This window comes from Meleagris gallopavo, chromosome 13, assembly GCF_905368555.1.
Source record: "Meleagris gallopavo chromosome 13, MGAL_WU_HG_1.1, whole genome shotgun sequence".
Classification (NCBI taxonomy): domain Eukaryota; kingdom Metazoa; phylum Chordata; class Aves; order Galliformes; family Phasianidae; genus Meleagris; species Meleagris gallopavo.
This window is the reverse complement of record NC_139416.1, coordinates 5,918,900-5,946,175: the sequence shown is the minus strand read 5'-3', so window position 1 is coordinate 5,946,175 and position 27,276 is coordinate 5,918,900. Positions and strand designations below refer to the sequence as shown.

At 37.9% G+C, this 27,276-nt stretch overlaps 2 protein-coding genes across 8 annotated transcripts in view; one reads left to right on the top strand and one right to left on the bottom strand.

Annotated features, from left to right (window-relative positions):
• ADCY7 (adenylate cyclase 7) overlaps nt 1-8,417 on the top strand; it is a 58,758-nt gene extending 50,341 nt beyond the window's left edge. For 4 of the 6 annotated variants that reach the window (XM_085235113.1, XM_085235108.1, XM_085235109.1 and 1 more), the window contains exons 19-28: nt 187-225; nt 891-1,054; nt 1,878-1,959; nt 2,493-2,648; nt 3,282-3,428; nt 3,795-3,902; nt 4,648-4,762; nt 5,377-5,501; nt 5,624-5,753; nt 6,183-8,417. In XM_085235113.1, the coding sequence (XP_085091239.1) occupies nt 187-225; nt 891-1,054; nt 1,878-1,959; nt 2,493-2,648; nt 3,282-3,428; nt 3,795-3,902; nt 4,648-4,762; nt 5,377-5,501; nt 5,624-5,753; nt 6,183-6,220 (1,104 nt within the window). In that variant the 3' untranslated portion in view covers nt 6,221-8,417. Of the gene's footprint in view, nt 1-186; nt 226-890; nt 1,055-1,877; nt 1,960-2,492; nt 2,649-3,281; nt 3,429-3,794; nt 3,903-4,647; nt 4,763-5,376; nt 5,502-5,623 lie in introns of all 6 variants that reach the window. The other 2 variants (XM_085235114.1, XM_085235111.1) reach the window with 1 other exon arrangement.
• Nucleotides 8,418-9,846: 1,429 nt separating this feature from the next.
• On the bottom strand, nt 9,847-23,878 carry BRD7 (bromodomain containing 7). 2 transcript variants are annotated; one of them, XM_085235117.1, is made up of 17 exons: nt 23,710-23,877; nt 23,237-23,445; nt 22,030-22,159; nt 21,599-21,656; nt 20,229-20,373; nt 19,048-19,158; nt 18,508-18,692; nt 17,501-17,624; nt 16,838-16,913; nt 15,915-16,022; nt 15,217-15,349; nt 14,347-14,458; nt 13,159-13,209; nt 12,091-12,202; nt 11,786-11,929; nt 10,983-11,126; nt 9,847-10,046 (listed from the first exon to the last, which is right to left on the bottom strand). In XM_085235117.1, exons 1-17 carry the CDS (start codon nt 23,756-23,758, stop codon nt 9,982-9,984), a joined length of 1,956 nt encoding a protein of 651 aa, XP_085091243.1. In that variant the 5' UTR covers nt 23,759-23,877; the 3' UTR covers nt 9,847-9,981. The 2 variants fall into 2 exon arrangements, with proteins under 2 accessions (XP_085091243.1, XP_085091244.1); XM_085235118.1 differs by lacking the exon at nt 19,048-19,158 and having other exon boundaries at nt 23,710-23,878.
• Between the last annotated feature and the right edge of the window lie 3,398 nt (nt 23,879-27,276).

Below are 27,276 nucleotides of genomic sequence, written 5' to 3'. Positions count from 1 at the left end.
GAGATCATTCAAGTCTGTGGGATGATCCTTTGTCACCTGGCCACTCCTTTAGATGATAAACACGTTTTTGAGCCAGTGTGAAGACCCTTTGATTGATGCTCTAAGGACAGATAAGTTACACACATTTAATGCAGATTATACTCATCTAATTTTGTAATTTTCTGTTCTTGCATGGTTGTAAATCAGTCATTTGAAAACACAACTGAATACTTCGTTGAAGAAACTGTAAGTAGTAAATGCGTTTTATTTTAAAGACCAGATCTTTGAATGCTGTATTTATTTTTGACAACTGTCAGGTTTTGTTGCTCAAAAAACCAGCTTTTCTAGGTGCTTAGCAGCAGCAAAGTTCTTCATGAAATCAGGTATTTCAGTTGCTGCTGCTGTAATGAAGAAAGTGTGGCTCTGAATTTTTTTTTTGGGGGGGGTGGGGGGGCATTTTAAAAAGAATGATATGAGAATGTAGGATCAGCTTAAGAGCACTATGAAAATAGGACCAGAATTCTGGAGATCCTGCTTTGGAGCCAGTTAGTTGGACTATAAAGCTGCTTTAAGTTATTCCTGAACTCGTAATAAGTAATTCATAGTCTTCAGAAGATACATTTTCAATACTCTTTAGTTTTAATCTGATGCTGCACATATTGGCATATGATGCTTTTTGTTTAAAGGTTTTTCTCTGACAAATTAAAAAAGTAGGAGGAAGCGTTAAATAGGAGAAGTGTTAAATTCTGCACTATAGTTCAATTAAGAATAAAGGTTTAATTGTATTTGGTGATTATAGTTTCTTTTGTTTAAATTTAGATGGTCATGAACTTAGAGCATTTGCTATGTTTGAAAGCCTTATGCAGCACAAAGCTGAATAATGCAACTGCATTTAAATTCTTCTTTTCCAGTATTATGCTTATTGCTGCATTCTGGGGTTCATTGCTTGCTCAGTATTTCTTCAAATGAGCTTCGAACTCAAAGTTCTCCTGCTGTCCATTGCTGTAACTGTATACCTCATCATTTTTAATACCCTTCCATATAGAAACACGAGTGTCTCTGTCAACGTTACCAGGTGTGGTAGAAAATTTCTTATTAACAATAATGTTCTATTAAAGGAGATGTTAGATTTTGGTCTAATAGCTATAATACTAAGATATCAAAATTGCATCAGTCAGACATTATAAAGCCTTTTGGTAAGTTTAACCCCAGTGACACAGACCCTGATCTAATTGAAGAAACTATAAAAAATATGTGGAAAACTTTTACTGTTCATTTGCAGGTCTCCTTCTCAAATTTTCAGCATATTCTCATAGTTGATGATTAGAATAAATTGATTTTGCAGAGCCCAACTGTGAGCTCTCTGTACAGTTTAAAAAAGCCTAAATGAGCTTTTAATTTAGCCTGCAATCCCAGGCTAATCATATCATGAGAATTTAGTTTGATATATTGTTGAAAATTCAAAATGTAATGAGGAACTGATTTTACTAAAAAATATGAATGCCTCTCAGCTTTCCATGGAGTAATTTAATGGCTGACTTTTTAGTAATTCTGGTTCTTATTTGTTATCAGCTTCCTTTCTACAAATAAGAAAGTTTTGTTTTTGAATTTGAAGGCCTTGTTGGCTGTTTTCTGTAGGACACTATGGGCAGTATCTCCTTGCAACAATTAACAAAGTTTCAGTATTGTTTTGTTGTTGTGTGAAACAGTTCATGTACTGATCTGAATGGTAATCTTTCTTCACTATCAGATAATGACAAAACCAGACAGCCATTGGCAAAAATGACATTGGTGATCTATATGTGTGCTATGCTTTCTGTTGCCCTCCCTACCCCCAAAGCAACTCTTAAGCATATGGGATTAATACAGAGGATTTTGTATTGCTTTCTTGTTTACAGGCTTTTCATTGAAGAGCCAAGAATAATGATTAATATATATCTGGTTCTGTTTTACATAACCCTAATATTACTTGCAAAGCAGGTATGTATTGAAAAAGCAATAGGTTATTTCTCTTTTACTTGCAGCCAGTTAATTTAAATAAAATGTAAATGTATATGTGGGTATATATATAGATGTATATAAATTCTTTTCTTGTAGTTAACTGTAAATAATGCAAAAAAAAAAAAAACTGTTAAAAGGCAGGAACATTTTTACTCTTTTCAATAGTATTTATATTAATCATAACTTTTTGAACTTCCTCCACTTTGGATCCATCTATATTTAAATGTAATTATCCTAAATCAAGGTAGCAATCAAACATAAAAACAATCACACAATTAATAAAATACCTTTTTTTAATACACCTGATGCTAACTGAATGGCATTTATTCATAGTGACTGCCTCTTATTTTTTTTACCTTCAGTTGTGAAGCACACTGTTTGTAACTGTTTAAGTTCAGAAGGTCTTAAAGAAATGTTATTGCCTCCACACTGTCGGAATAATTTGACTCATGTATGTTTCAGCAAGATATTATATGAACTTAATTAATTTATCATATTGTATTCTTTTGCAGATTGACTATTACTGTCGACTGGATTGTCTGTGGAAGAATAAGTTTAAAAAAGAACATGAGCAGTTTGAAACAATGGAGAACGTCAACAGGCTTTTACTGGAAAATGTACTTCCAGCACACGTCGCTGCCTATTTCATTGGTGAAAAGCGAAATGAGGTAGGTTTACTCTCTACTAATGACAGTAAATTGGATGTCTGTGGCACAGAACACATTATTTTCCATTTTGCTTGTGTCACTTTGTAAATTTAATGAGCTATCCAGGAGAGCTCAAAAAAGGCAAATTTTAGAGTCAGTTCCTGAAATCTGTTTTCAGAATTGGCTACCTAGCTTTGGGACACAGTTTGAGTTTGCCAAATAACGCTGATTTACTGCTTTCTAAAGACCATATTTTACTGGAGAAAACAGGATTTCTTTCCAACCAAATTAGTCCACCAAGTATCTCTGTGCTAACAAACCCTGTGAGAAAAGCTGATCATTAATGATTTTTCAAAGACATCCTTCTGATTTTGCCAGCATGTTATCAGAATAAATATTGCTGATTTTATAGCCGTGCTGAGTGGCAGAAAACAGGCACGGTCTAGAACAGATTAGAATCTTGGAGATAAGTAGATTGTAGGCAAATCAACTTTGTTAACTTTTCTCTTGAAATTGGACACACCCATTGTAAAGTACTGTAGCTTCATAGGAAAACTGTAATTTGATTTACCCATTGCAAACAATAATCGTGGTTTTGAATACCTGTGGTGGAAGTCAGCTGCTGACAGTGTGTATTATGCTCTTTTCCTGTAGGACTGGTACCATCAATCTTATGACTGTGTCTGTGTCATGTTTGCATCAGTGCCAGATTTTAAGGTGTTTTATACCGAGTGCGATGTCAATAAAGAAGGTCTGGAATGCTTGCGACTGCTGAATGAAATCATTGCTGATTTTGATGAGGTAATGAAGGTTTTGGCTAAAGTGGGCTGGATTACATACTTACTGTAAAAAGCTTCACTAGATTTGTGAGCAGTCGACGGAGAGAAAACACCTTTAGTCTGAACTAATACTTTGAGTTCAGCCTTGCAATCTTGGAAATAAAATATATTCCATCTGATGGATCATGGGATCATTTCATTCATTAGTAATATGGCTTGAAAGTCATGAATTTCACTGCTTTTATTATTGGAACTCATAGAGCAAGACAGTGAAATGAATACTCAGTGCTTTCTTATATCTAATGCTCATGTGGTGAGTATTCCTAGAGATGTTCATTGCAGACGCTGAAATAGGCTATTAAAGTCTCTATTTTCTTTACCTTAACAGCTCTTGTTAAAACCTAAATTCAGTGGTGTTGAAAAAATAAAAACAATTGGAAGCACTTATATGGCAGCAGCTGGCCTCAGTGTCACACCAGGCCAAGAGAACAACCAGGTGAGTTTTCTCTGAAATCAACCTTCACTGTTCTGTGTTTTATGAGGCTACGGTGTCTGCATGTGCATTTCAAGGTCACAGAAGAAAATGTCATGGAAAAAGGAAATTATCAAGAGTGACTTTCTGAAACGTGGGAAAAGGTCACAAAAGCTTATTGTCTCACATTTACTATTTTTGAAGCAAGCATTAAGACTGTAAGCCCAGTATATTTCTTACGTGTTTTCTCTCTGATTACTGTAGTTTAACATTTCTAGAGGCATAACAGTAGCTCTAATGACAAGGAAGTAAAAGAATTGCTGCCAGAGAAATAGCCATCTCAGAATTTGACAGGAAGCTTTTTATGATACCTGAGAACGTGTACAAAAAGAGACTCTCCTAGTGCTGCGTTAGATCTGAATCTGAAACATTCTACAAGAAGAATTAAAAGCAGTTTTTTCTATATTCAGGCTCACTTTCATCGTAGTGGGATTACGCAGGAGATTAGGATGCATATAATATGTACATATGCATGTACATATAAAGCAGATACATTAAATGTGGAATTCAAAAGGAGATAGGTAAACTGATTATAACTAACCATGCCAATTGAACTGAATCAATTTTGAGTATCTGTTGAACTATGCCATTTTATTCTGTGGCCCTATCCTTATATACTTTATACACTAATGGTACTGTTTTGGAAGAGTAGCCTAAGTCCAACCATCTATGTTGTTATTTGATCATTAACACGTCACAAACTGTGTAGGATAAGGAGAGACAACATGCACACATTGGGATTATGGTGGAATATGGAATTGCCTTGATGAGTAAACTGGATGGCATCAACCGACATTCCTTTAACAACTTCCGATTACGTATTGGTAAGTTGTCAAGAGCACCAACTTTTCATCTTCATAAAAATCAAAAATGAAGTATTTAGGCAAATGGAGCGTTCCATGACAATAAACTTAACACTGAATACAGTATTTAAGTGCTTATTAGGTTTATTAGGCTTATTAGGTGCTGAGCAGTTGAAGGTAGTACTGTCTAGTCTAGCTTTTTTAATATGCCAAGCTAATTGAAGAATGCCTTCTTCTAATCACTGGAAGGAGCAACAGGAGGACTTCAGCTTGGATCAGTTTGGAGAAAACTACAGGTACAGGTGAAGAGGGAGATAGCTTGTAATTAAATAAAGTCAGTGTTACCATTATACAAGTGTTTTTTTTCTATATATTAAGACTAGAAGTTTTGCTTTGGCATGAGCTCTACCCTAGCTCTTGGACTTTCCATTATACAGTGAATAAGTAATTTCACATCTCCCAGGCCTAGGTACCACTCAGTACTAGATCAGTGGTAACACTGCTAGAAAGGCACAGCAAAGTCAGTGTGGTGCAGTTTTCTACTTTTGTCTTTCCTTGAGACTGACAGCTTATAGCTAATAATGAAGGTAGATATCAAGTAATTTTCTACTTTTCTATTGCTTTTGTTTATAAAGGGATAAATCATGGTCCTGTGATTGCTGGTGTAATTGGTGCCCGGAAGCCTCAATATGATATCTGGGGTAACACCGTTAATGTTGCCAGCAGGATGGAGAGTACAGGGGAGCTTGGAAAAATCCAGGTAAATAAATGTATAAGCTTTGGAAATTCTAAGAAATTATTTCTAATTGGTTATGGGCTTTTTTTTTCTTTGAATAATCTGTAGTATTTCAAAAGAGTTTTCTAATTCTTTTTCACATAAAGGTCACAGAAGAAACGAGTAGAATACTACAGGACCTGGGATATTCCTGTGAATGTAGGGGACTCATTAATGTCAAAGGAAAGGGAGAACTGAGGACTTACTTTGTTTGCACCGAGACAGCCAAATTCCAAGGTATTGGACTAAACTGAGGCTAAGACAAAGTTAATGCAAGTAGACTTTGAACTGCCTCCCTTCTGTGAAGACTTAGAACTTCCCTCCTTATGTGAAGGAGATTATTCTAAAAATATATAGATAGTATTCATAGTTCTTCTGCATCGAAAGATAGGAGAATGTGTGTGTTTTTGGTGTTTATTTTTTTCAATTTTTTTTATCTTCGAAAGAAGCTCTGAAAAGTTCCTAGCAAACCACCAGTCTGAAAAAGACTGCCTTTTCCTGAAAGGATTTCAGGATTTACCTGGAATTGCCGTGAAGCATTCTCTGTTAGTTCTTTTCTTTACTTGCACTGTGAGAGTCTAATAGCTCCAGTAACAAACTACGTGGATGCACTGTTGAACTCCTTTCCTGTTAAAATATTCCACTGCTTCATTTTTTGTCACATAGCACACAGTATTGCATTTGTCACAGACGTATTGAGATGATACTCCAGGCGCCGCACATCCTGCTGTTAATGCTAAACAAACTTCATGGCAGAAGACGGCAGGATAATGGAAAGAGAAATACAAGTAAACTCTGAGCTGAGCGCCTTTGAGGTGGAAAAAAAAGAAGTAATTGCACAGATTTGGATGACTTCTTTATTATCTTCTCCTCCTCCATTGCAGTATCATGTATTATGCAAGTGTTTTCCTAACCAGCAGCTGTCCAGAAATCTTTCATCTAGTTCAGGGTGTTTACATTATATATGTTGCCCCTTGTGTTTATTTGCCTCTGTATTTAGCACCTGCATGCATATATTGTACAGTCATATAGGAGAATGGTCTTTAAAAATCCGGCTTGAAATTTCAAAAAAATATACCTAATGCAGTTTATGCTGAATGCTTGGTTAGACAGACTCTGGTACCAGCTTCTAGTAGTGACATCCAGCTGGAATTCAGCATACTGACTGCATTCTTGAATGTTTTTGTAGAAGAAAATAATCTGTTTTGAATTATTTGGAAGCTGAAAAACGGATCTAATAAAATAGTATTAGAAACGGTAGCAGATACTGTATAAACAGAGCTGCAGCTGAGATGAATTTTCCTTTTTTAAATTTTTTTCTATTTTGTTTCTTCAATTTGATTGGCTTCTTGCTGATTTACATTCCTTCTAAAGGCAATGCAGTTTATGAAACAATTTGGTTTTGAAGATTACAAAAGGATATGTGGAAAAACATGTTCATAATGGAAATGCTTGAGCAGAGCCTCAATGCTGAAAAGTAGGCTTAGTGCATTGGTAAGGTGATCACAGAAATTGGCTTGCTGTAAGTTGGTTTGTAAAGTTTTTAAGGTGTTAACAGTTAAAGCAAAAGTCTAAATTAGCCTTTACCTACTTACAATCAATCTATCTTCTGTTGGTGGAGATGACCATTTTTTCTAATGATGAGATCTTGTGGCTAAATATATGTATTAACTACGGATGCGTTCTCCCCTTATCCCTTTGTATGCCATGGAGTATGACTAAACAGCACAGTGATTAATAAATGCAACATCTGCTTTGTTAAGCCTTACTCTTTTACAAACAGCAGCATCTACTAATTTGAGGGGTTCATACTAAATTATACTGGAAAAGATTTTAACAAGCAGTCATATACATTACTGCCACTTTCTAATTACTGTGTAATTTCTTTAGGGAATGAAGTGACTGTTTCATGTCCAACTGTGGATTTTAAAAATTGTACTTAGAGTCTTTGTCAAATTGGTAGGTCAAAACTATGTTTGTAGTAATTCTCCAACAGAAAATAGCAGGCTAGAAAACCTTAGTTTGAGGTTGTCAGGCTCATGTATGGACTCTGCTGAGGATGGAAGCTTCATACTTAGTGTCTTCTCAGTATCAGGTCAGTGTTGTAATAGAATAAACTCTCAAAGAGCTTTTGCTACTCTTGTACGATGTGTGTTTGTAATACCAGATGCTCAACAAGCATTTATTTTGAGATATTTATTTATTGTGTTATAAGGACCATGCATGTGTGAAAGACTCAGCAGTCTTTCATGTCATATGGTAGTTAGGTGAAGTGGCTATTTGCCTTGTTAATATATTTTGAAAAGTGCATCATGCCTATAGCTAGAGCTGGCTCTAAAGTTCACAGGACTAGTAGAATTTAGATGTAAGTTATCTATGGAAAAATATTGACTGTCACTAACAGCATTTTGAAATGCTTTTGTTTACATTGTATTGCCTGTCAGGCTAGTGACTTGCTTGGGCATACCTTAACCTATAGAAACCTGTTGCTTCTGAACTGGAATTAGCTAGTTTTTTTGTTGTTGTTTTAAAAGGACATTGTGTACTGCTCACTGAATTTTAGTTTGGGTAACAGATTTATGTAAAGAAAAAGGGATTCATAGCTGAAGATGACTTCTTGTTAGGAATGGATTTGTATACTATAGAAATTGTATACTATACTAGGAAAACTATTCAACTACAAAAAAGTTCAATCTAAGAGACAACTGTTCATTAATCTTAAGAGAACTGTGAACTTAAGACAGAAAGTAATCTTGTTAGAAAATCTTTACAGCATTATTGTTTTTTGAACTATGAAAATGACACTGTATCTAATCTGAAGAGCTATTAATGTTTTGAATTAACAATCTATTTTAAAGAACAAACTTTTGTTTTTATTATTAAATAAACAATTTCCTGAAACTTGTTTGTTTTTGCAGTTATTATGAAGGGAGGCAAATGGATGAGCCCAGGCTCTTTTCAGTGGTGTGTAGTGATAGGACAAGGAACAGTGGCCTAAAACTTGAAGATAGGAAGTTCCATAAAGAGATGTGGAAGAACTTCTTTACAGTAAGGGTGATGGAGCACTGGAACAGGCTGCCCTGAGACGTGGTAGTCTCCTTCTCTGGAGGTATTCAGGACCTGGCTGGTTGTCTCCCTGTGCCACCTGCTGTAGGGAACCTGCTTTAGCAGGGGGTTGGACTCTATGCTCTCCTGAGGTTGCTTCCAACCCCTGCAATTCTGTGATACCCATGAACAGGAGCTGTATTTCTTATACCCCCTATAGAATTAGTAAATTTTTTTTGGTTGCAAAGTGAATTTGATACATATATTTATGAGAATTTATAAAGGTAGCAAATGCATACTGAGATACTTGCATTCAATTATACTGAAGTATAATTTCAGTGCTGTTTTCTGCTACCTGTGGCCTCCTACTGCACTATATGATAGGTAAGTGAGGTAGGTGATGGGAAATTAGATGCTAAAAACTGAGCCAACAATGATTTGGCTGGAACTGTTGCTTCACATCTTGTCTTCTCTTGTAGCATGAAAATAAGTTTAAATATAAATATTAATGGAAAAACTCACTCCCTTGAGAACGTCATGGTAATCAGTTACAATTAGCCACTGCTGTGGAAGAAAACCCCAGTGACTATTTTATTAGTAAACTAAAAACATTCTGTGACAATTGAAATTACTGGGGAAGTATTCAGGGTGACAGTTCAACCTTTTTAGGAATTAATTTTAAGAATTGTGGAAGTTTAAAAAAAACAAACAACAAAGCAGACAAGCACCTCTGCAGCTCCTTTTTATAGTGGAGGAAGAAAGGAATTATAAAGATTATGTTGGACATAAGGCTGGAGATCGAGTGGAATTTGTTATTCTGCTTTACCTTTAAGTTAGCTCTTCGTTTCAGTTTCATGCCATTTCACATAAATTGTTGATCAGATGGAGATGAACTACTGTGTATCATTGCTGTAAAGTCTAAAGTAACACTGGAATCTTAACATGAGTAAATGTTGTAGGGTAACAACTATTAAAAATACCCAACATTGCCTGTTGCAGAGTTATTTTGAAAAGGGAGACTTTCACATTCAGACACTAATTATTTTTGTCTCAGTCAGATTCAGCTACACAGGTGTACGTATCACATTTGGAAATTTGTGGTTGAGTCTTTGCATGCTATACAGGCTTGTTTTCACATATGCTCTGACTTTCCAGACACATAATAATGGAAAGAGAATTTAAATGCAGCAGAAGTCCTATAAAATAATAAAGAATGGCAAAAGAATAGTAAGTGCATTTATGAAGCAGAAGAAATTCTAATACAAACAACTCAATTTCAAAACTCTTCGGTTCCAAAATTTAATAAACAAAAGTAGTTTCTTTAACACACAATATACACATGCCCAGTGAATGCACCTGAAGGACGTTTATCTGGTTCTTAAATAGAATCAAACAAACACCTGTAAACTTAACTGACGCTTCAGACTGTAACTGGACCACATTCGTTTTCAGTGATGGTGACAGTCTTTTTGGGTTCTTGAAACTCTGAAAGTTCGCAACAGACACCAGGTCAGTTAGCATGTTTATCACTTTTCAATGACAGAAGTGCACAGACAACACAAAACTTCTCGGACACTCGCTATTTGTGTAGGCAGTCCTCAGTTAACAGTGTGTGTTCTGTTAGTCCACGAGTCTTTTTTCAGTTGCATTTGTTATGTGGCCTCTCTTGCAGTACACTGCTATGAAAACTAAATTGCTCAGTAATTGTTTGGATTTCCTAGTTTCATTGAAGCAATCTGGTTCTTATTTAATAACTTTTTAACTAAAATCTTTTATGAGCCACAACTTGAGTAAATTTGTTGCGTTATCTTTCTTGAAACAGAATTCTTACCTGCCTTATAAAATGAGTACGAAGAAATTTTAGGTGTGCTTTCATAGTTTACATGACCTATTAAGCCACTGCCACAAGGGGGAGATCTTGATTCTGGCACTCATATTTTCCACTGACCAGACTCCTAATCCAGCACAATCAGTGGTTCTTGCTAGATAAACGAGTTGATGCTGTCAACTAGAAAAGCACTACAGCTGGCCAAAGGAAGCAAAAAGAGAGCACAGCTAAAAGCCTGGCAAAAAAGGGAGCAAGATGTCCTCGTTTCAGCAAGTGAGTAATTTCAACTCTTTTCTTGTAACTTCACTCTAAATGGAAAAACTAGAATTTAATGGAGTGCCAAGCTTTAAAATTTGGCAATGCTTTAAGATGAACGATAAAATAACTATTTTGAGTAATTGAACCAAAGTTCCATATATCCAAAAGATTAATTTTGAACTGAGATCAAGTACAGAAATTTTCCATTAAACACAATTTTTTAAAAAAAGCTGAAACTAGGTACTGTAAGTTGTACCACAAGCCATTCTAATGATTTGCAGATCGTGGTTTTGTTTTAGTTGTACAGATGCTACACAACAGTTTTGGATACTCACCATCTGTCAAATCTACCCCACTGTCTTCTGTATCAGGTAAAGGAATTGAAATTCCCATTGCTTTCCGGATTCCATATGTACTAACAATGTCACCTGGAGTCACTTGTTGTGCCAGTTCCTTCAGATTGTTGGTTACTCTCTCCGCTAAAAAAAGATAAGTGGATGTACTTGTAAGCTGCATACACAAACACACACAAAATTGCTGACATGAGTCTTTCATCTTATAACCAGTGTTTAATTACACAAATGCAACTGGACCAACACTGGTAGCATTTTATCTTTTCTCAGTGAGCTGGCTACTTCAGATCACGTACACTGCAGTTGATACTGCACAACTTAGTTTTACTTGCAGAACAGACACCCTTTGCATAGTCTAACATGGAAGGCTTCCATTACCTGTATAACAAATCAGTGAGACAAGGAGTTTTGCTCAGATAAATAAATAGATGATTGTTGTGAATTGCCATAATAAAAATAGACCAAACCTGGAATAAAACTATCCTTACAATAAAAACTTGGTAAAATGTAAGAAACATCTGTTCAGAGACGTTGGAAAAATCGTGAAGTTAGAGGTGCTTGGCTATCATCTGCCCTGTGGCATTGAAAAAAACTATAATTTTAAGATAGCTCAGTTATTTGTAGTTATTGTTTAAAACCTCCATCTGGCTTTCCATACAAAAAATGAAAAATAAATTCACAAGCTACATCAAACTGGACACAGATTCCACTCTGTTACACCTCTGCTTTGATGTAAGTCGGGACTTCATCAATTATGCAAGAATGAGCAGAAGAAATATACTTACCCAAGTGCATCTCTCTGTAAGAGGGACCCAGAAGACAAATCATATTAGGGGGTGGTTTTGTACTTAGTCGTTCATTTTGAGCATCCTGAAGTTCTCTCAGAAGCTTTGTTGTTTCATCAAGTTTCCTCTGGAAGATTTCAGCCTCTGTTTATAGAAGAAAAGTCCGTGACTAAGTAAAGAGAGTACCTGTACTTTATGATATAAAATGCACTAAGGCTGACTGTGCAGAGAGATTGAGAACATTAACTACCTTTCATTAGAAGTTAAAGATGCATATCAAAATTGCAAGTACTGTGCTAACTTACCCTCAGAATCAAACTCTTCCATAGGCATGCCAAAGTTTGTAACAGCTTTTAGGGCTGTAAGTCTGTCATTATGAGCAGAATCCAATCTTGCAGCGATATCAATTTCCATAATCTAAAAAGAGCAAGTAATAATTCAGACAATATTTAGATCATCCTCAAAACAGCAAAGTTGTCTTGGGTAAATCAGAATGCTAAGTTAATTAAAATTAGTCAGCTCCAAAAAACAAAAACAAAAAAAACCCAGCAGTAATGATACCCTATAAAACATTCATTGCTCTCTAGCTACTCAGCCCATTATTATGTTTCATACTTAGATAGGAAGGAATGGGCATGTGCCAAAAACAGTGGGGCCATGCACAAATGATGTAGTAAACTAACACCAGCAAAAGCAACCAGACTACAAACATGAGCTTACCGAAGACTGAATTGATGAACAATCTGACAATAAAAGTTAAAACCAGTGGGGAACTGACAGGAAATGAAGGCTTCAGCTCTTTCCCTGTACTATTACACTTTCTCTCTGAACAAAATTTGTTGGGTGAAATGATTGCAATGCTACACTGCATGCCTACAGGGACACAAGCTCCTTAAGAAACTATCCCAAAGGGAGCTATGTATCACTGTCTTTCACACTTATTACAACCTTATATTAAATCAGGTTTTTAGGGGGAATGGTACAACTACAGCTTCCAACCAGAAGATCGAGTCAGTGGTCAAGCAATCACAAATATATATGCATTTTTTTCTAGTTTTCTTGACACAGTCAAATTTATGTAAGACTGACTTTTACAATATTCTTGTGCTCTCGATGCCTACGCTGATTCAGCAGAGAGTTGTTAGTTAGGATAGTATGGTTAGGTTGTGGTTAGACTCAATGATCTTTAAGGTCTTTTCCAACCTGAGCAACTCTGTGACTCTATGCATTTGTCAGAAGTGACATAGAGCATCTTTACACGCAAAGTTTTAGTGTTGCTTCATAACCTGCAGGGGTTTTGGCTGTTGGGATAAGTGAGGTGTTAGACATGCATTTCTTAGAGCAGCTTACAGATATAAAAATTTTACCCTTACCTCTTTTAATGCATCACTTCTTTCATGGGGCCCTTCATCCTCCTCCAGGGGCTGAATACAGAAAGGATTTTTAAAGCAGGCATTAAAACTAATCTTTTCCTTAAGATCAAAGTGAATCTTACAATGTGGTGGTTTTAATCTGAGGTACATGATGCAAGCTCTCTCTGTAAAACCAAGTTACAAAGCAGCTGTTTTTACACAGCTTTTTTCAGATACCAATATTTTTACCAAAATATATTGTTATAGTACACATTTTACTACTCTGCAAACATCCACGTTTTTCCCCAGTGATACCACCTCAAAGGGAAAAAGGAAAAAAAAGCAGCATGGCAATCAGGCTGAAATACATTGTTTCAATACATAACTGCATTTCTTTTAATATTTGCAACAACAGTGATGGAACCCTGTAAGCCAGTGGCACCACTGAGTACAACAGAAGTGATAAACTTGTAATGGTCTAAAGGTCTGAATTGGAGACTGGTGGTCTGATCTTTGCTCTGTGAGCTGTTCCCAGAATTAGTTTCACTTACCTACAAATCATTACTAAAAACCTATTATTTGTTTATTACGGGAGTGTTCATTCAAGTCAGAGTAGGCTAAAGCAGTAGATGGGCTAACTACTTTCTGGAGATACACAACTAATTGATGATTCATGAATTCAGTCCCATATCTTGCTCACCAAAACAGTCCCTTTGATTCCAGTCTCATTGGCATATGTGGATACTGAAGTCTCACAGGTTTCTTACTATTTTTCCATAGCACACATTTGAGTTTAAAAGCACTGCACTAACTAATGATAAAAATTAGTTAATATTCTCTTAAAATAAGCAGTGGTGCTAGCAGTGTGCTAAACTTCTCATGGAAACAAACAAACAAAAAACGGTGATCACCTTGTCTCTAAGCTGAGCACTGCTGTTCTCTTACTAACTGTATTTGGCACAAATAGAACGGATGGACAAAGGCTATGGGACTCTGGCTCCATCTACAATATTTGATTTTCACATTTCTCTAATTAACAAACTATCATAATATCTTTCTAGAAAACCTATTCGCTGGAGACAGGTGTCTTCACTTTCAAATTTCACCATTAAAAAGGGAGCCCCTTATTAGGATCAGTGTCATCTTTTTCTAGCTGTATAGCTTGTGCACCAGGAATAACGACTAGAAAACTCACAAGTTCACCCTTACCGTTTCTAGTTCTCTGAGAGATCTTGAATGTCCTCCTTTAGTTAGAACATCAAGCAAGCTATCAGCCATTAAGAAAGGATAATCTTGCGATTTCATCAAAAATTCATGAATACTGGAAGATCAAAAGATAGTTAAGACAACTATTTCTGTATTCAAGAGAAAAAAGTTTTATTAGGTAAAGGCTAACCAATGTCTACAGCATGGAAAACACAAGAAGTAGCAAAGAATTTAATTTAACTGGCTTGCTATTTTTTTGTATTGCCTAGAGCTGTTGTAGCCTAGGAACACATTCAGATTCAAGAATTGAAAAACAAAAATCTGCATCTTCAGGCAGCTGCATTAAACTGAAAGCAAACTTGTACAGCATAGCAGAAGTGAAAGTTGTAGCCTGAAGCAGTGACTGAGCACCTGGTGGGAAGACAGGGCCAACCCAGGGGAGCTCAGGTGCATGCAATGTACCTGAGTGAGTGGAAGGGGTGAAGCCAGGATCCACCCCTTCCCAGACCTCATTTAAGGGTTGGCAGTGGAGGTGAGGGTGTCTCACTGGAGATCCCTGTATACCTGAGGCCTTCTGAAGGTAAGCAGATTCTTTTATTTGTTTCTGTGCCCACAGCTGCTGTATTTGAGCAAGTCCTCACTTGGTGCAGCCTAGGACTTTGCTACCCTGCTGTCACTGCTTTCCATCACATTACAGCATTACACACACTTAACATTAGGGATTAGACATTTTTTAAAACTACTAAACAAAAAGCTGTAAGACATGTGACACAGTGACATCATTCAGCAGCACAGGCATGGTCCATACTGCAGCAATTTGCATGTTGTTTCCATACACAACCACTGTAATGCATGCTCTAGCTATTTGATTACCTGAATGATCCCTGATTAGAGTCCTCCCCATAGGTTGAATAGATTAAGTCAGAATCTTCTTTGCTGATGTTGGCAAATGTAGAATCATATGTCGGAGCATACGAACTGTAGGGTCCATAGTTCAAGTATGTCACTAATGAATAACAACAGTACTAATTATTACCTCTGGTATGCACATACTAGATAAAAGTGAGATGAGATTGTCAAATAATTCTTCAGAAGAAACTAAGAACATATTTCTTAAGAAGAAAACAAATATTCATAGAATACCATCTTTTCACCCTGCAAATTTTTTTTAATAATGCCTATTTTAAATGCATATTTAGTTATAGATGTTCTATTAATAATATTGTATGCCTTAACCCAATAAGAAAACTCAGTCTGGTGCTGGTAACCGGTTCTCAGGTTCCCCATTATGCTCCTTCAAAGCTAGCAGAAACCCCTGCATCTCTCTGGTATTGATTCTGTTCTCAATCTAGATCAATCTTCTATTGAATACGCTTCCCCTTTTGTATGTGTAAATTAAGCTACATTTTGTGGTGTGCTCTTTAGACATGCTATAAATACATGCAAAGATGTACTTTATTATAAAAAGAAAAGTTCCAAACTGAGTACTAGTAATGAGATCAACATATTTTGTTTATATAACAAGGAGGATTTATAGTGTTTCAAAAATAAATAAATCAATCAGCACTTGCCTGGAGTAACCTTGTTTCTTTTATCTTCTTTGAACCCTTGTAATGTATTAACTCCTGACTGAAGTCTTCCTGCTGTCATACCCAGTTTTACAGGGCAGTAACCTGGTTCTACAATAGCATACAATCAAAACACAAGACCAATAAGGCACTGTTAAGTGACACAAGAAGATGTCCAAACTTATTTAATACTTGCATCCTGTTTAGTCTGAAATTTCTGGCTACAACTCAGAGCATTGTTCTTCAACTGCTTCATATTAAAGACCGCACGTAACTTTAAATATGAATTCAAACCCAAGATAATGCACTGGTTACATGGTAACACTGGTTAAGGATTAGTTTTCTTCCTTCCTGCCTCCCCTAACAAAAGCTGCACTGTCTTGCTGAGGTTTCCTACTGCATAAATAAGAGCAGTTGAGAAGTTTTCAGAATAGTTTCTGTCTAATGTAGACAGTCAGCTCAATTCTGCAGTAAGATGACAGTTAAATAATTGAGCACCTGTACCCTAGTTAGTGACACTACACAGACAGCAGTGATGAGACAAAGTCATTTGGAACTCGGACAATTCCCAGTTCTGGGGAATCTGTGATCCTCTGGGTCAACAGACTGCACTCTACTTGATCCTGACTTATGGGGAGTCCAGGAATTAAAAATACCCTAACATAAGGCTGGTAGTTTCTTCTCTCATGGCGAAAGCTCTGTTGCATCTCCCACAAACAACTCATGCAAAATGGAAGAGGATTGGCCACTGATGGTTCCTTCCAACTGCTCCTCAATGCAGCCCCAATTGCCTCCACCAGCTGCAGCTTTTTAAATTCAGATTATCAGACTATTAAGAACTATAGGCATTTGACCACCTACACCAGCAGAAAAAAAAGCAGTAGAACATTTTGGTGTGATTTGTTACCTGAACCATGCAAACTTACCTCCTGCAGTAAGATCAACTGGGTTAAGAAGGCCCAGAGTTGTTGTACCATCTGGCTTTCTTCTTTCAAATTCACACTGAAATAAAATTATGATTTACGTCACCAGATGAAATTCACAGTCCTTAAATTTATAGAAACAGCTAATGAAAATTGTCTTATCCATAGAAATTAAAATGGATTTGGAAAGATCAAGTTAGATTTAGAAATGAACACTGCTTTTTTTTTTTTTTTTTTGTAAAAAAGCCTTTCACTGGATAACAGTTACTGATCTAGGCACGAGGGATAAAGAAGTTACAATAAATAATAACATTTCTATAAAAAGTAATAAGATATGTAACTCATACTTGGTAGAAACAGGCCCAGTTTTACCAAACTGGATTCCTTCTCCTTTGCTCAGATATGTGGATGCTTCAAACGTAGGAGTTTTTTTTCTTGAAATTCCTAGCATTCATCCTCCTCTATTACTTTATCTAAGAATTCTGAAAATGTAAGATGAACTTGCTCTGCTGATGACATGCTGCATGCATTTGACTGATATTCTTCCTGCCTCCTGCCTTTACCCTGACATTATCAGTCGTGTGTAAAATGATATAAACTGTACTAAGAGCGTGCCTTGAGTTTCAGTGATGCTACCTGAGCCCAGTTCAGGAAAAAGTGATTTACCTGGCTGTTTGCAAGTCGTCTTGTTAACTTTCCTCCAGATTCTCTAACAATACGATCAATCTGCTCTTGTTCCCTTTCCAAGCTATTGATTCTTAATTTGTCTTCAAGTAGGTCTTTGTCCTTCCTATGAATAAAACCAATATATCTTAGTTAATAGCTGTAACAGACACAAATGGCTAAGTATCAGGAACAGGACAGTGGATAATTTCTTTTTGCAAACTGCTTTTGTAGACAGCTCCCCTCCAATTAAAAAAAAAAAGATGCATTTAATAGGACTATTTAATAAAGAAGGAGAAAATGTGACAGAGACTTAAACCCATGAATGCTTTTTTTTTTTTATGATAGTGATGGTAAAAGTATCTGTTTAGCTTAATTCAACCATACAGGTGGACATAGTTTGGCATGTCAAAATTTACATCATTACTCTGACAAAACAAACTAGGATGTTTTTGGTAAAAATTAAATGTTTCACACTCTGTATTTTAGTACCTATACTTTCAAAACTAGGAAAATGAAGTCCCTAGTATTTCTGAACATTAAAAGAAATGTTTCTAGGCATTAAAAGTTACTTAGAAAGTAAATATTTGGTAGCTACACGTTTATAAGTATTATGCAAAAAATAGTAATTGGAACTTGAAATCAGCTGAAAAGTTATTTGTAAGGAGATACTTAAAAGGTCATGTTTGCAAGTTTTCTTCAAAACAGTACTATTTACATGAAACAGACACTAAAACTAGTAACTGTTAATAAAAACAGAAAATAAGTGAAATGGAGTTGTTGAGCAGTAAAAGATTATCCCCATGAAACATGATGATATCATATAAAAGACAAATATTCTTATTTTGGTACTCTGACTTTACATAAATGTTACTCCCTTGAGATGATGGACTGTTAGAGTATACTCAGTATACCAAAGAAAACCACACCTCCAAGTCCCCAGTAAGTCAGCTTATTTCAGTGGCATTAAAGGGGTGCATCTTCTAAACATTAATGAGACAATACTTCACTTTTTGTGTTCCTTATTAGGTGTTTTGAAAGCTTTGATGTCGCCATCCACAGGTTCTCCTTTGTCTTTTCCAGAACAACTTTCATCTTCTCCACTTAGCTGCAGTTCTACCTTGTCCTTCTGTTTCCTTGTCTTCTGCAGATCAGCCATGAATTCTATACTTTGTTTCAGGCTCTGAATCCTCTCCTAAAAAACACAATAGAATCCTTCTGTTTCCTGCTTACATTAATCTTTTCACAACTTAACCACAAAGAACAATTTAACTTTAGTTCTTTCTTACTTGCTTGCAAGTATAAAGGCAATTTAGAAAAATCAAATATTAAATGCAAACAAGTTATCTGGTAATACCTCCTTCTCTGGAGATATTCAAGACCCATCTGGATGCCTACCTGTGCATGCTGTAGGGAGCCTGCGTTAGGGGGGCTGGACTCAGTGATCCCTAGAGGTCCCTTCCAACCCCTACAATTCTGTGATGCAACTCTGTGAAAGCAAGAAGCTCTTTTTTTCTTTTTCCAATATTTTGTTTTGTATCCTTTATTACCTGGCTAAGTATCTTCATCCCTGAGTGCAGCAGTTTTTTTGCAGCTTTGTAGTAAATAGTGTCTGGTTTGTTGTATGTCATTGCGTTAGTACACATCAATTTGAAGTTATCCTGTACAAACAATTTTGGAATGAAAGTTAAAGTTTTATAATATGCTGCATTATAATCCTTGTTGCAAATGGTGCATCTAGAGCTTTAGTGAAAAAGAATTTCAAAGAAAAGTTTTAATTAAGAGTACTTGAAAGGGTAAATGGAAATAAGCATGTCAATCAGACTCAAGTCTCAAAACTAGCATGCCTGTAAACACCTTGAAAACATTCCTAAATGTTCAGTATTGCTCCTAATTTTTAAAGTTTTTATGCAAGCCCTGTTAAATAAAATTACCCACCTCCCTGACAAATCAGCAGGTGCTGATAGAGAAACAGTGAAGCAACGTAGTTTTTCCCTGCTTTCTTTTTTGCTTACAGAGAAGCACAGCTGTTAATATTGACTAAGTTTTGACGAAATAAAAACCAGTGAACTCATGATGTCTAATAATAGGCCAGTTTCCTTGCCTATAACCTTTTACTGCATAGAAATGTATAAGAACATATAAGCATCTTCATTCACTGTTCTACAAAGTAGTAATTGAAAGTATGACCCCAATTCCCCCCCCAGCCCCTGCATACACAATACCTTCAGGGCCTTCGATCCACTAGACACTACAGCACAGGGTTAAGTGCCTGCTGTGAACAGGACTGAGCTAATCTGGCCTTTGCTACTTGTGGTTCTACATCCCTAGATAAGCTGAGCAGCTAACACTGAGGTGACAGGATGCCAATGATGAAGTAACTGACAGGCAAATTAACCCAACTCCTTGTTTTTCTGGGAGGTCTGTTACAAACGCTAATGTTTTCATTCTTAAGTAAAGATCTAAACTGACACACTGATGGACAAGCTGATATAATCCTGCATAAGAAATGAAAACATCTATGCCATCTTGAAATGCATGTTTACAAACCAGAGGTATGCTTCCTCTTCTCTTCCACAACTTAGCTGCTCACAAAAAAGTCAATAAGAAACATCTCCTCGGGCACAAGTACTGGTTCTTTTTGGCAACTTCATATTATCCTAAAATTGTAGAGCTCAAGCAAATTGCACGCAATCCATCTCTGCAGTCAAAATGAAATTCACAGAATTACCTTTAATTCTTCTATGGACTGGTACCCATTGTTCTTGATCTTCTCTTTCATAGTACTAAAATCCATTGGATTTTTAATGATCATGGAGTAGCCAGGGGCAATAAAATCAGTCACAGGAAATGAAAAGAAAGAACTTGGATCCTTTCTGTTAAGATATGAAAGGACATTTTTATGTTTCAACTTTATAACAAAGAACATATTGAGCTCAGAGTTAAATAGAAAGGAACAGACTAAGTTGAAAAAGAATCAAAAACATGAAGCCAGAAATGGCTCTTGTCAGCACAGTCTTTCACTTCTAAAGGCTGGAAAGCAAACCCAGATACCAGAAAAGTGCTACAAAAATATCTTAGAAGTTAGTTCTACATTTTGGTAACTATCCCCAAGAAGATTAAAAAGAAAAATACAAGTAACATGCTTTTGAGATTTTTCTCTTCATGTTTTTTTTTTTAATTAAAATTAGGTCAACATAAAACAAAGGGAATTAATGTGATAAGAATGTATACTTGTCATTCATTAACTGGCTTGCTTACTCTGAAATTAATGGAAGGGAATAAAAGCTACAATAGAACATGTATTCAGAGTTATGTTCATTTTCAGCTTACACAATTTTAACAGCTTATTTAAAATTAAACATTCCCTGATATTCTCTCCTTGGGATAAAGCTAGATTGATAACTTGGTATGAATTTATCTTCCAGAACTGTTGATTTTTATTTTTTTTCCCTTTCCCCTGAACTCTGCAGTTTCAGACTGGCCTCCCACGCCAATGCTGCTGAATTCCTCACTGTTAGTACATGCTGGTGAAACCACTGCTGTTTCGGGCCTTTCTCTGTGGGTTAGTTATGACTTAAGGATTTTCACTCCTAGCTGCAAAGTGTGTGTAGACACACATTTTGATAGTATGCTGTCAGTTTCCCAAACCTGATAGCAGATACCTTCCAAACAACATTTTGAGCTTAATCTGGTAAAATAAAGATCTTTCTAAAATCACTATAAGACGTACAGTAATTCTTGACTTTAAGAAGGAATGCCTTGAACCAGAGCTTACTTGAAGGAACTGCTTCTGTAAATCTGATTATTTTAGTCAAAATATATTTGGTTAATAAGACACATCTACATTTATGAAGTATGTACTTCCTTTTTATAGTAAAAAATTGGAGAACTCAAGGTATCGAAATGAAATTACAGTTTTGGTAACTTTATTCCAACCTCACTGGGAAAAAAGTTCTTATATAGGGAATATACCTAATTTTCCAGTAATATGATATGTTTCATCCAGTAATATTTTAACTAAACTTTTTATAGGCCTTTTCCCTTAATGTACATTAAATTCATTTTGCAGCTCTGAAAGCCTGTAGCATGGATACTTACCTCTGTAGCTGTCTCATGAGTTGATTTAGAGCTTCCTGAAGTGGTGTCTGCTCCACCTCTAGACCAAAAAGAATTGTGGATAGGAAGGATATGAAATGGAACTGACTGCAAGTGATACTGAACTTCCAAGATATTAGTCATCAACCAAACAAAATTGATCTTACTTGAGAATTCAGCGTAAACAAATACAGTGGTAAAAAACAGGATATGTAGATAAACTTTTCTCATTGGCCTCAACATTCTGCACATACTGACAGGGGCAGTAGATACTACTTTTTCAAAACAAGTATATGGTAACAGTTTCAATACTTGTAGGAGCTGGAGAAGAACATGGGGATGACAAAAAATGTCGAGATACTTGTTATACAAACAAAAATAAAAAGCAAGTCAGTAGAAGAAAATTAGAATTCACTAAAGATTTTTTTTTCTACCTTCCTGTTTTGATAAAGTACTCGTTAATGGTTTCTCTGGTGATAATTCCAATCTGATAGGGGTCTGACATTTCAGTTCCTGCTCTCCCTCACTGTCTGGGTGTTCTCGATCGCGTTTCCTTTTATCCTCCTAGAAGGAGAAAAATTGCTATAAAACCTCAGGACCTGCAAAACCAGCATCATGACTGCACGTAACACTCCAGATTTTTCAAAACAACCTTGCACAATGAAAACAAAACAAACCACAAAAAGCACACCATGTTTATAAGGCTTCAGAAACCCTGCATTTTTTATGTACTGTCTCCATCTACTGGTCAATACAAAAATTTAGCATACACTGCAATCTATCACTGAACGTTTATTTTTTTTAAACATGACACACAGCTTTAGAGCGTGACAGGAATGCCTCCACACAGAGAATTGTCTCCAGTGATACCTCTGGGATGATTCTGAAGTTTATACAAAAATTAGTAAGAAAGAGGTGGAAGTTTAAAATGAGATTGTAACCATTTCCTTCAAATAAATGTGTTATAAATACTGATTAGGTAAAGAATCCCAAAAGGGAATTACATTTTCTTCTTAAGAACCAGTGATGTCTTAATTCTATTTTATATAAATCGATTTATTTAGACACAGCATTTATATCTGCTTTTAACTTTCTGTGTTTACGCTAGCCAGTATTTGAGATGAGTTTTCACACCTTTTTCTAGAAAATCTGAAACAAAGGAATTGGCAAAACCAATACACGGAGTCTGAATGCACTCCAGCATATGAAGGCAATCAGAGGGCTGGAGCACATCTCCTATGATGAAAGGCTGAGGGAGCTGGCCTTGTTTAGCTTAGAGAAAGTTTGAGGAAGACCTCATTGTGGCCTTCCAGTACTTGAAGGGAGCTAACAAGCAGGAGGGAAACCGACTTTTTACACGGTCTGATAGTGACAGGACAAGTGGGAATGTCTTTAAACTAAAAGAGGGGAGATTTAGGTTAGATGTTAGGAAAAAAGTATTTAATCAGAGGGTGGTGAGGTGTTGGAACTAAATGATCTTTAAGGTCCCTTCCAACCAAAACATTCTATGACTAAGGGTACAAGTTACAGGCAGGCATACCTGCTCTCTGTCTGCTAATAGGGGCAGGCAAAGTTGAAGGTATTCTTCCATGGCGGTGTTGGTTTTTTTTTTTGCTAATATACAAAAGCACGAATGCATACCTTAACTTTTCTCTTTCTTTTCTCCTTCTCTTCTCCAGGAACTTGTTTTTCTCCCTTCTTCCTCTTTTTCCTTTTTCTGTCCTTGTGCTTTTCATGCTCGGATTTGTCCTCGTACAAACTGGAATCGAGTCCCGCGCTTCCAGTGGACAGTTCGGCAACTTCGTTCCCTCCAACTTTCAGCACCAGCTTCAGCGGCTTTTCTACGTACTCTTTAACGCAGCAGGGAAACGAGGCGTTGAGCGGCGCAGACAACGCGTTCCACCCGCACCCCGGCCGTCCCCCCGCCGCCCCCGCCCTGCACACCCGTAACCCCGGCCCCCCCCCGCGCCGTTTCTCCCCTCTCCGCCCGGCCGCGGGTGCCCAGGCCTGGCCGCGGCTCTCCGCCCGGCCCCGGCTTCCCTCTGCCTTTCAGCTGGGCCCGGCCGGCGGACCCGAGGCTCGGCGCCCGCTTCACGACCCCCTTCCTCACCCACCCTCGTAGGGGTGCTTGTCCGACTTGTGCTTCTTGTGTTTCTTCCCCATGGCGGCCCGACAGACCGCGCTGCCGGGGCGGATACCGACCCCGCCGAGCAGCGGCGCCGCGCGCACCCGGCACGAGAGGCGGCGCGGGGAGCCGCGGCCCTGCAGCGCCCCCCGGCCGCTCGGCGGTGCTCCTGCAAATCCTGGCGCAGGCGCAGAAGCGGGTGGCGGCTCCCGAGCGGCGGGGCCGTGCGCCGTGGTCGGGCGGTGTTTGTTCCGAGCGGCTCTGTCTGCACGGCCTTGTTCCACAGCGGTGCTGCTTCTGCAGAGCCTTCTCAGCCTCTATTGCCCTCCTTTCTCCTCACGGTCGCGTGGGCGCCCCTCTCCTCGCAGCGCCTCTCCTCACAGCCCGCCTCGCGCGCGCGCCTCTCCTCACGGCCCCTCTCCACATGCACACCGCGCTCAAACACGAGCTGGAAATCCTGCCCGGAGCCACCGTCCGCTCCGTTGGCCATGTCCGCCCAGTGCTGTCCCTCACGTCTCCGGGATATCGCAGCTCTCCAGGCAGACAGCAGGATTCAGCCCCGCTGCTCCTGCAAAGCTCCCCTGCGGAGCCAGCAGTGGGACGCGGCTCCCAGCAGCGTCTCAGAGCGGCGGGACAGCGCTTTGTTCCTCAGTAGCACGTTCACGGGGAGTGCATCTGTGTTGTCCGTTGCAAGTTACAAGTAACTGCGCTTTAGGTATAAATGAAGGCCTCCTAGGAGCTCTTTTAAAGTTAGCGGTCGTTACTGTTTCGGCAGCGCTGCCCCGGCTGCTGTTTCTGCCCGGCCCTGCTCTGTGAGGCCTCGTGAAATGTCGCCCTGTGGAGTGCAGGAAGGGATCACGTCCATCACAGGAGAAGCTGTAGTTTTAATCCCACACAATGATGCTGTAAGTACTCCCTGGTTTTGTTGAAACACTTGTGATGTTCTATAGCCAAAGAAAATCACAATTAGATGTTAATTAGGAATGTAGGACACACACATCTTCGTAAAGATGATTTTTAAGGTTTGAGGAATGTGTCCGTGGTCTGTGGCTGGGAATGCGATGAGATGTGATGCTGTGTGTTCTCCTCTGTGAGCTTTGCTGCCGTTTGGTGCGGTGCTCCCAGGGCTTGTAGTGCTCTGGAACAAACCGCAGCTCTCCTGCTTGATCTCACTCCAACAGTTTGAAATTCAGCTGTAACACACACAGTTGTTTTTCTAATTCACATCTGGGTCCTTTAATGCTCTTATTACATGTGCAGTGAATGCTCGTAAGAGTGCTTTGGTGAGATGCAGAGGGCTTTTGCCTAGGATGTGGCCACGTGAAGAAACTACAGTGTAAATGTTTAAAGTACATGTTTTATATAATGAAAAAAACTTGCTGTATCCTCTGTTTCCATAAGAAGACTGGCAGACTTTCTAAGTTTTTTCTTTTAAGTGTGTATGGCAAGACTATTTGTTCAATTTCTTTTCTGAAATTTACTGACTAATCTTACCCTGAATCTAACAACATTTCAGAGATCTATATGCACAGGAGTAAGGTGAGATAGTGCCAGGACTGACAGCTGCCTTTTCCAGGTGTCTCATTCAATAGCATCTCCTGGATCAGAGAAAAATACTTTTTTTTAACTGGTAGTAGAGGCACTTGTTCCTAGAATATACACCATTTTCCTCTCCTTTTCTCTAGCTTGTCTTTCCGTTTGAAAGATGTGTGTTTCTTTCCTCTCAAAAATATGAATGTAGCCCTTCAAAGTACTGTCAGAAGCTTATAAAGAAAAGATTCTGCTTTTCTGTGCATTGTTCAAGTATTGCTGTTGGGCTTTGTCACTTCCTTAAGAACTGAGTGTATACGTGTTTCTGCCTACTCAGCTGGCTCTGCTGTTACCTGTAGGACCAGAGGGAAGCTAAAGGAATCTTATCCCTGCTTCCTCTTCCAATATTTGATGTCTTCCCAGCCCTGATTAGGGGAAGCCCTTGCAATTTCAGGGGGACTCAGTGGTGCAAAGGGCAAAGATAGAAGTACTGGATGTCCTTTAAATCAACACAGAGGCTGGATGCAACTTGGAACATTTAGGTGTTTGAGTAGTAATTTGCTATATTGCCATAAAGGAGAAAGATATAATATGGCCTCCTATTTTCTAGCAATGGATTTTCAAATGAGATGGTATTTTTCAACAACGTATCACACTGTTTCCAAAGTACCCGACCTTCACTCAGTAAAAAATGAACAAACAAAGAAACAAACTGGTAGTTTCCAGAGCTGACTCAAGATAGCTTACGCCTTGCTGGTACAGTGTGTGCCTGGTGCCTTCACAGGCAGTCAGTGTAGACAGAGCTGTAAACTTCAAAAGATGGAATATTCTTTCAGACTTACTGCAAGTCTAACACTGTTTAACATTTTGCCAAATTCACATCTGCTGGAGTTGTGTACTTACCTGTAACTTTAAACTTTAATTAAAACAAAACTTATTACATACTGTTATTCTGGACAAAGACTTGGGAGATTCCCTAGAATCTTAGAAGTCAAATATTCAAGTAGTCTAAATTTGAAGTCTGATGATTTGTTTGGAAATCCAACTCTCTAAGAATTCATCTATTGGATTCTATTTCGTAGTTCTGTGACTTCTAGTACATATACTCTAGGCATTACAATTTGGACCTAGTTTGGCATGCGGTGTACATTCTGAATGTCTGGTTTTTGTGATGCTTCCTGAATGTGTTGCTCTGCTGTTTCAAATTGTTATGGCTGAATGGCAAAGAAAGAACACTCATTTCTATGAAAAGTAATCCTAAGTCATTTACTCACAGTCACAAGCAAATATCTTTCTAGCCAGGATTCTTAAGGCTGTAATAATCATTACAATGAGGTTGTTTTTCATTTGTAATTAGGGAAGATTACCTTATTTTCCACAGAGCCGTGGTACTGATCATGCTATTGGACTTCTGTGTAGTTGCAAAAGTCTGTTTTCTAAGTATTCTCCCTGTGATCTTGCCCAGCTCCTCTGGGGAGCTCTTTTAATACATTTCTTTTTAAGTGATTTTATGCACCTGAAAGAATACCTTGTTGCATAACTTGGAACTTAAATTGCAAAATTTTTGCTAGATGTGAAAGAAATTGCATGAAATTTAAACATTTGTGACCTTGGTTGTTGGCTGGCATTGCTGCATTGGTTGGGAAAATTAAACAGGATTCAACTAGATCCACCTAGCTTCCTTCATGAGTGGGGGTGGGTGGAACATGTGTCCCTCATCTGCACTTCTCCCTGGTCATGTGGATTTCAAAGGATTTGGAGCAAAAATATGGAGAAGCCTGAATAGCAAACTAGTTGGAATGGGAGGCTGCCTCAGCAGTTGCAGCAGGTAATTTGCTTAGGAGCAGAGGTGTCACTGGCAGAGGCACATGTATTACCCAAACAAAGGTGAAGATGATCCTCTTTATAATAAGTTTTAAGTTGATGCTAAGAAGAAGAAATGATAATCAAATTTACACTTGTATTAAATTTGTACTTATAAGCTATAATAATAGGAGACAATTTGCTACGAGTATCTAACGGGATC

What these genes read in the sequence shown, in the direction of transcription:
- BRD7 (XM_085235117.1), bottom strand. Translation starts at nt 23,758, where the DNA reads ATGGGGAAGAAACACAAGAAGCACAAGTCGGACAAGCACCCCTACGAG. An exon ending in AGTCCATAGAAGAATTAAAG is followed by an intron (nt 19,159 to 20,228) that starts GTAATTCTGTGA and finishes TTGTTTGTACAG; the next exon opens with GATAACTTCAAATTGATGTG. An exon ending in TTACAGAGAGATGCACTTGG is followed by an intron (nt 11,127 to 11,785) that starts GTAAGTATATTT and finishes ATCTTTTTTTAG; the next exon opens with CGGAGAGAGTAACCAACAAT.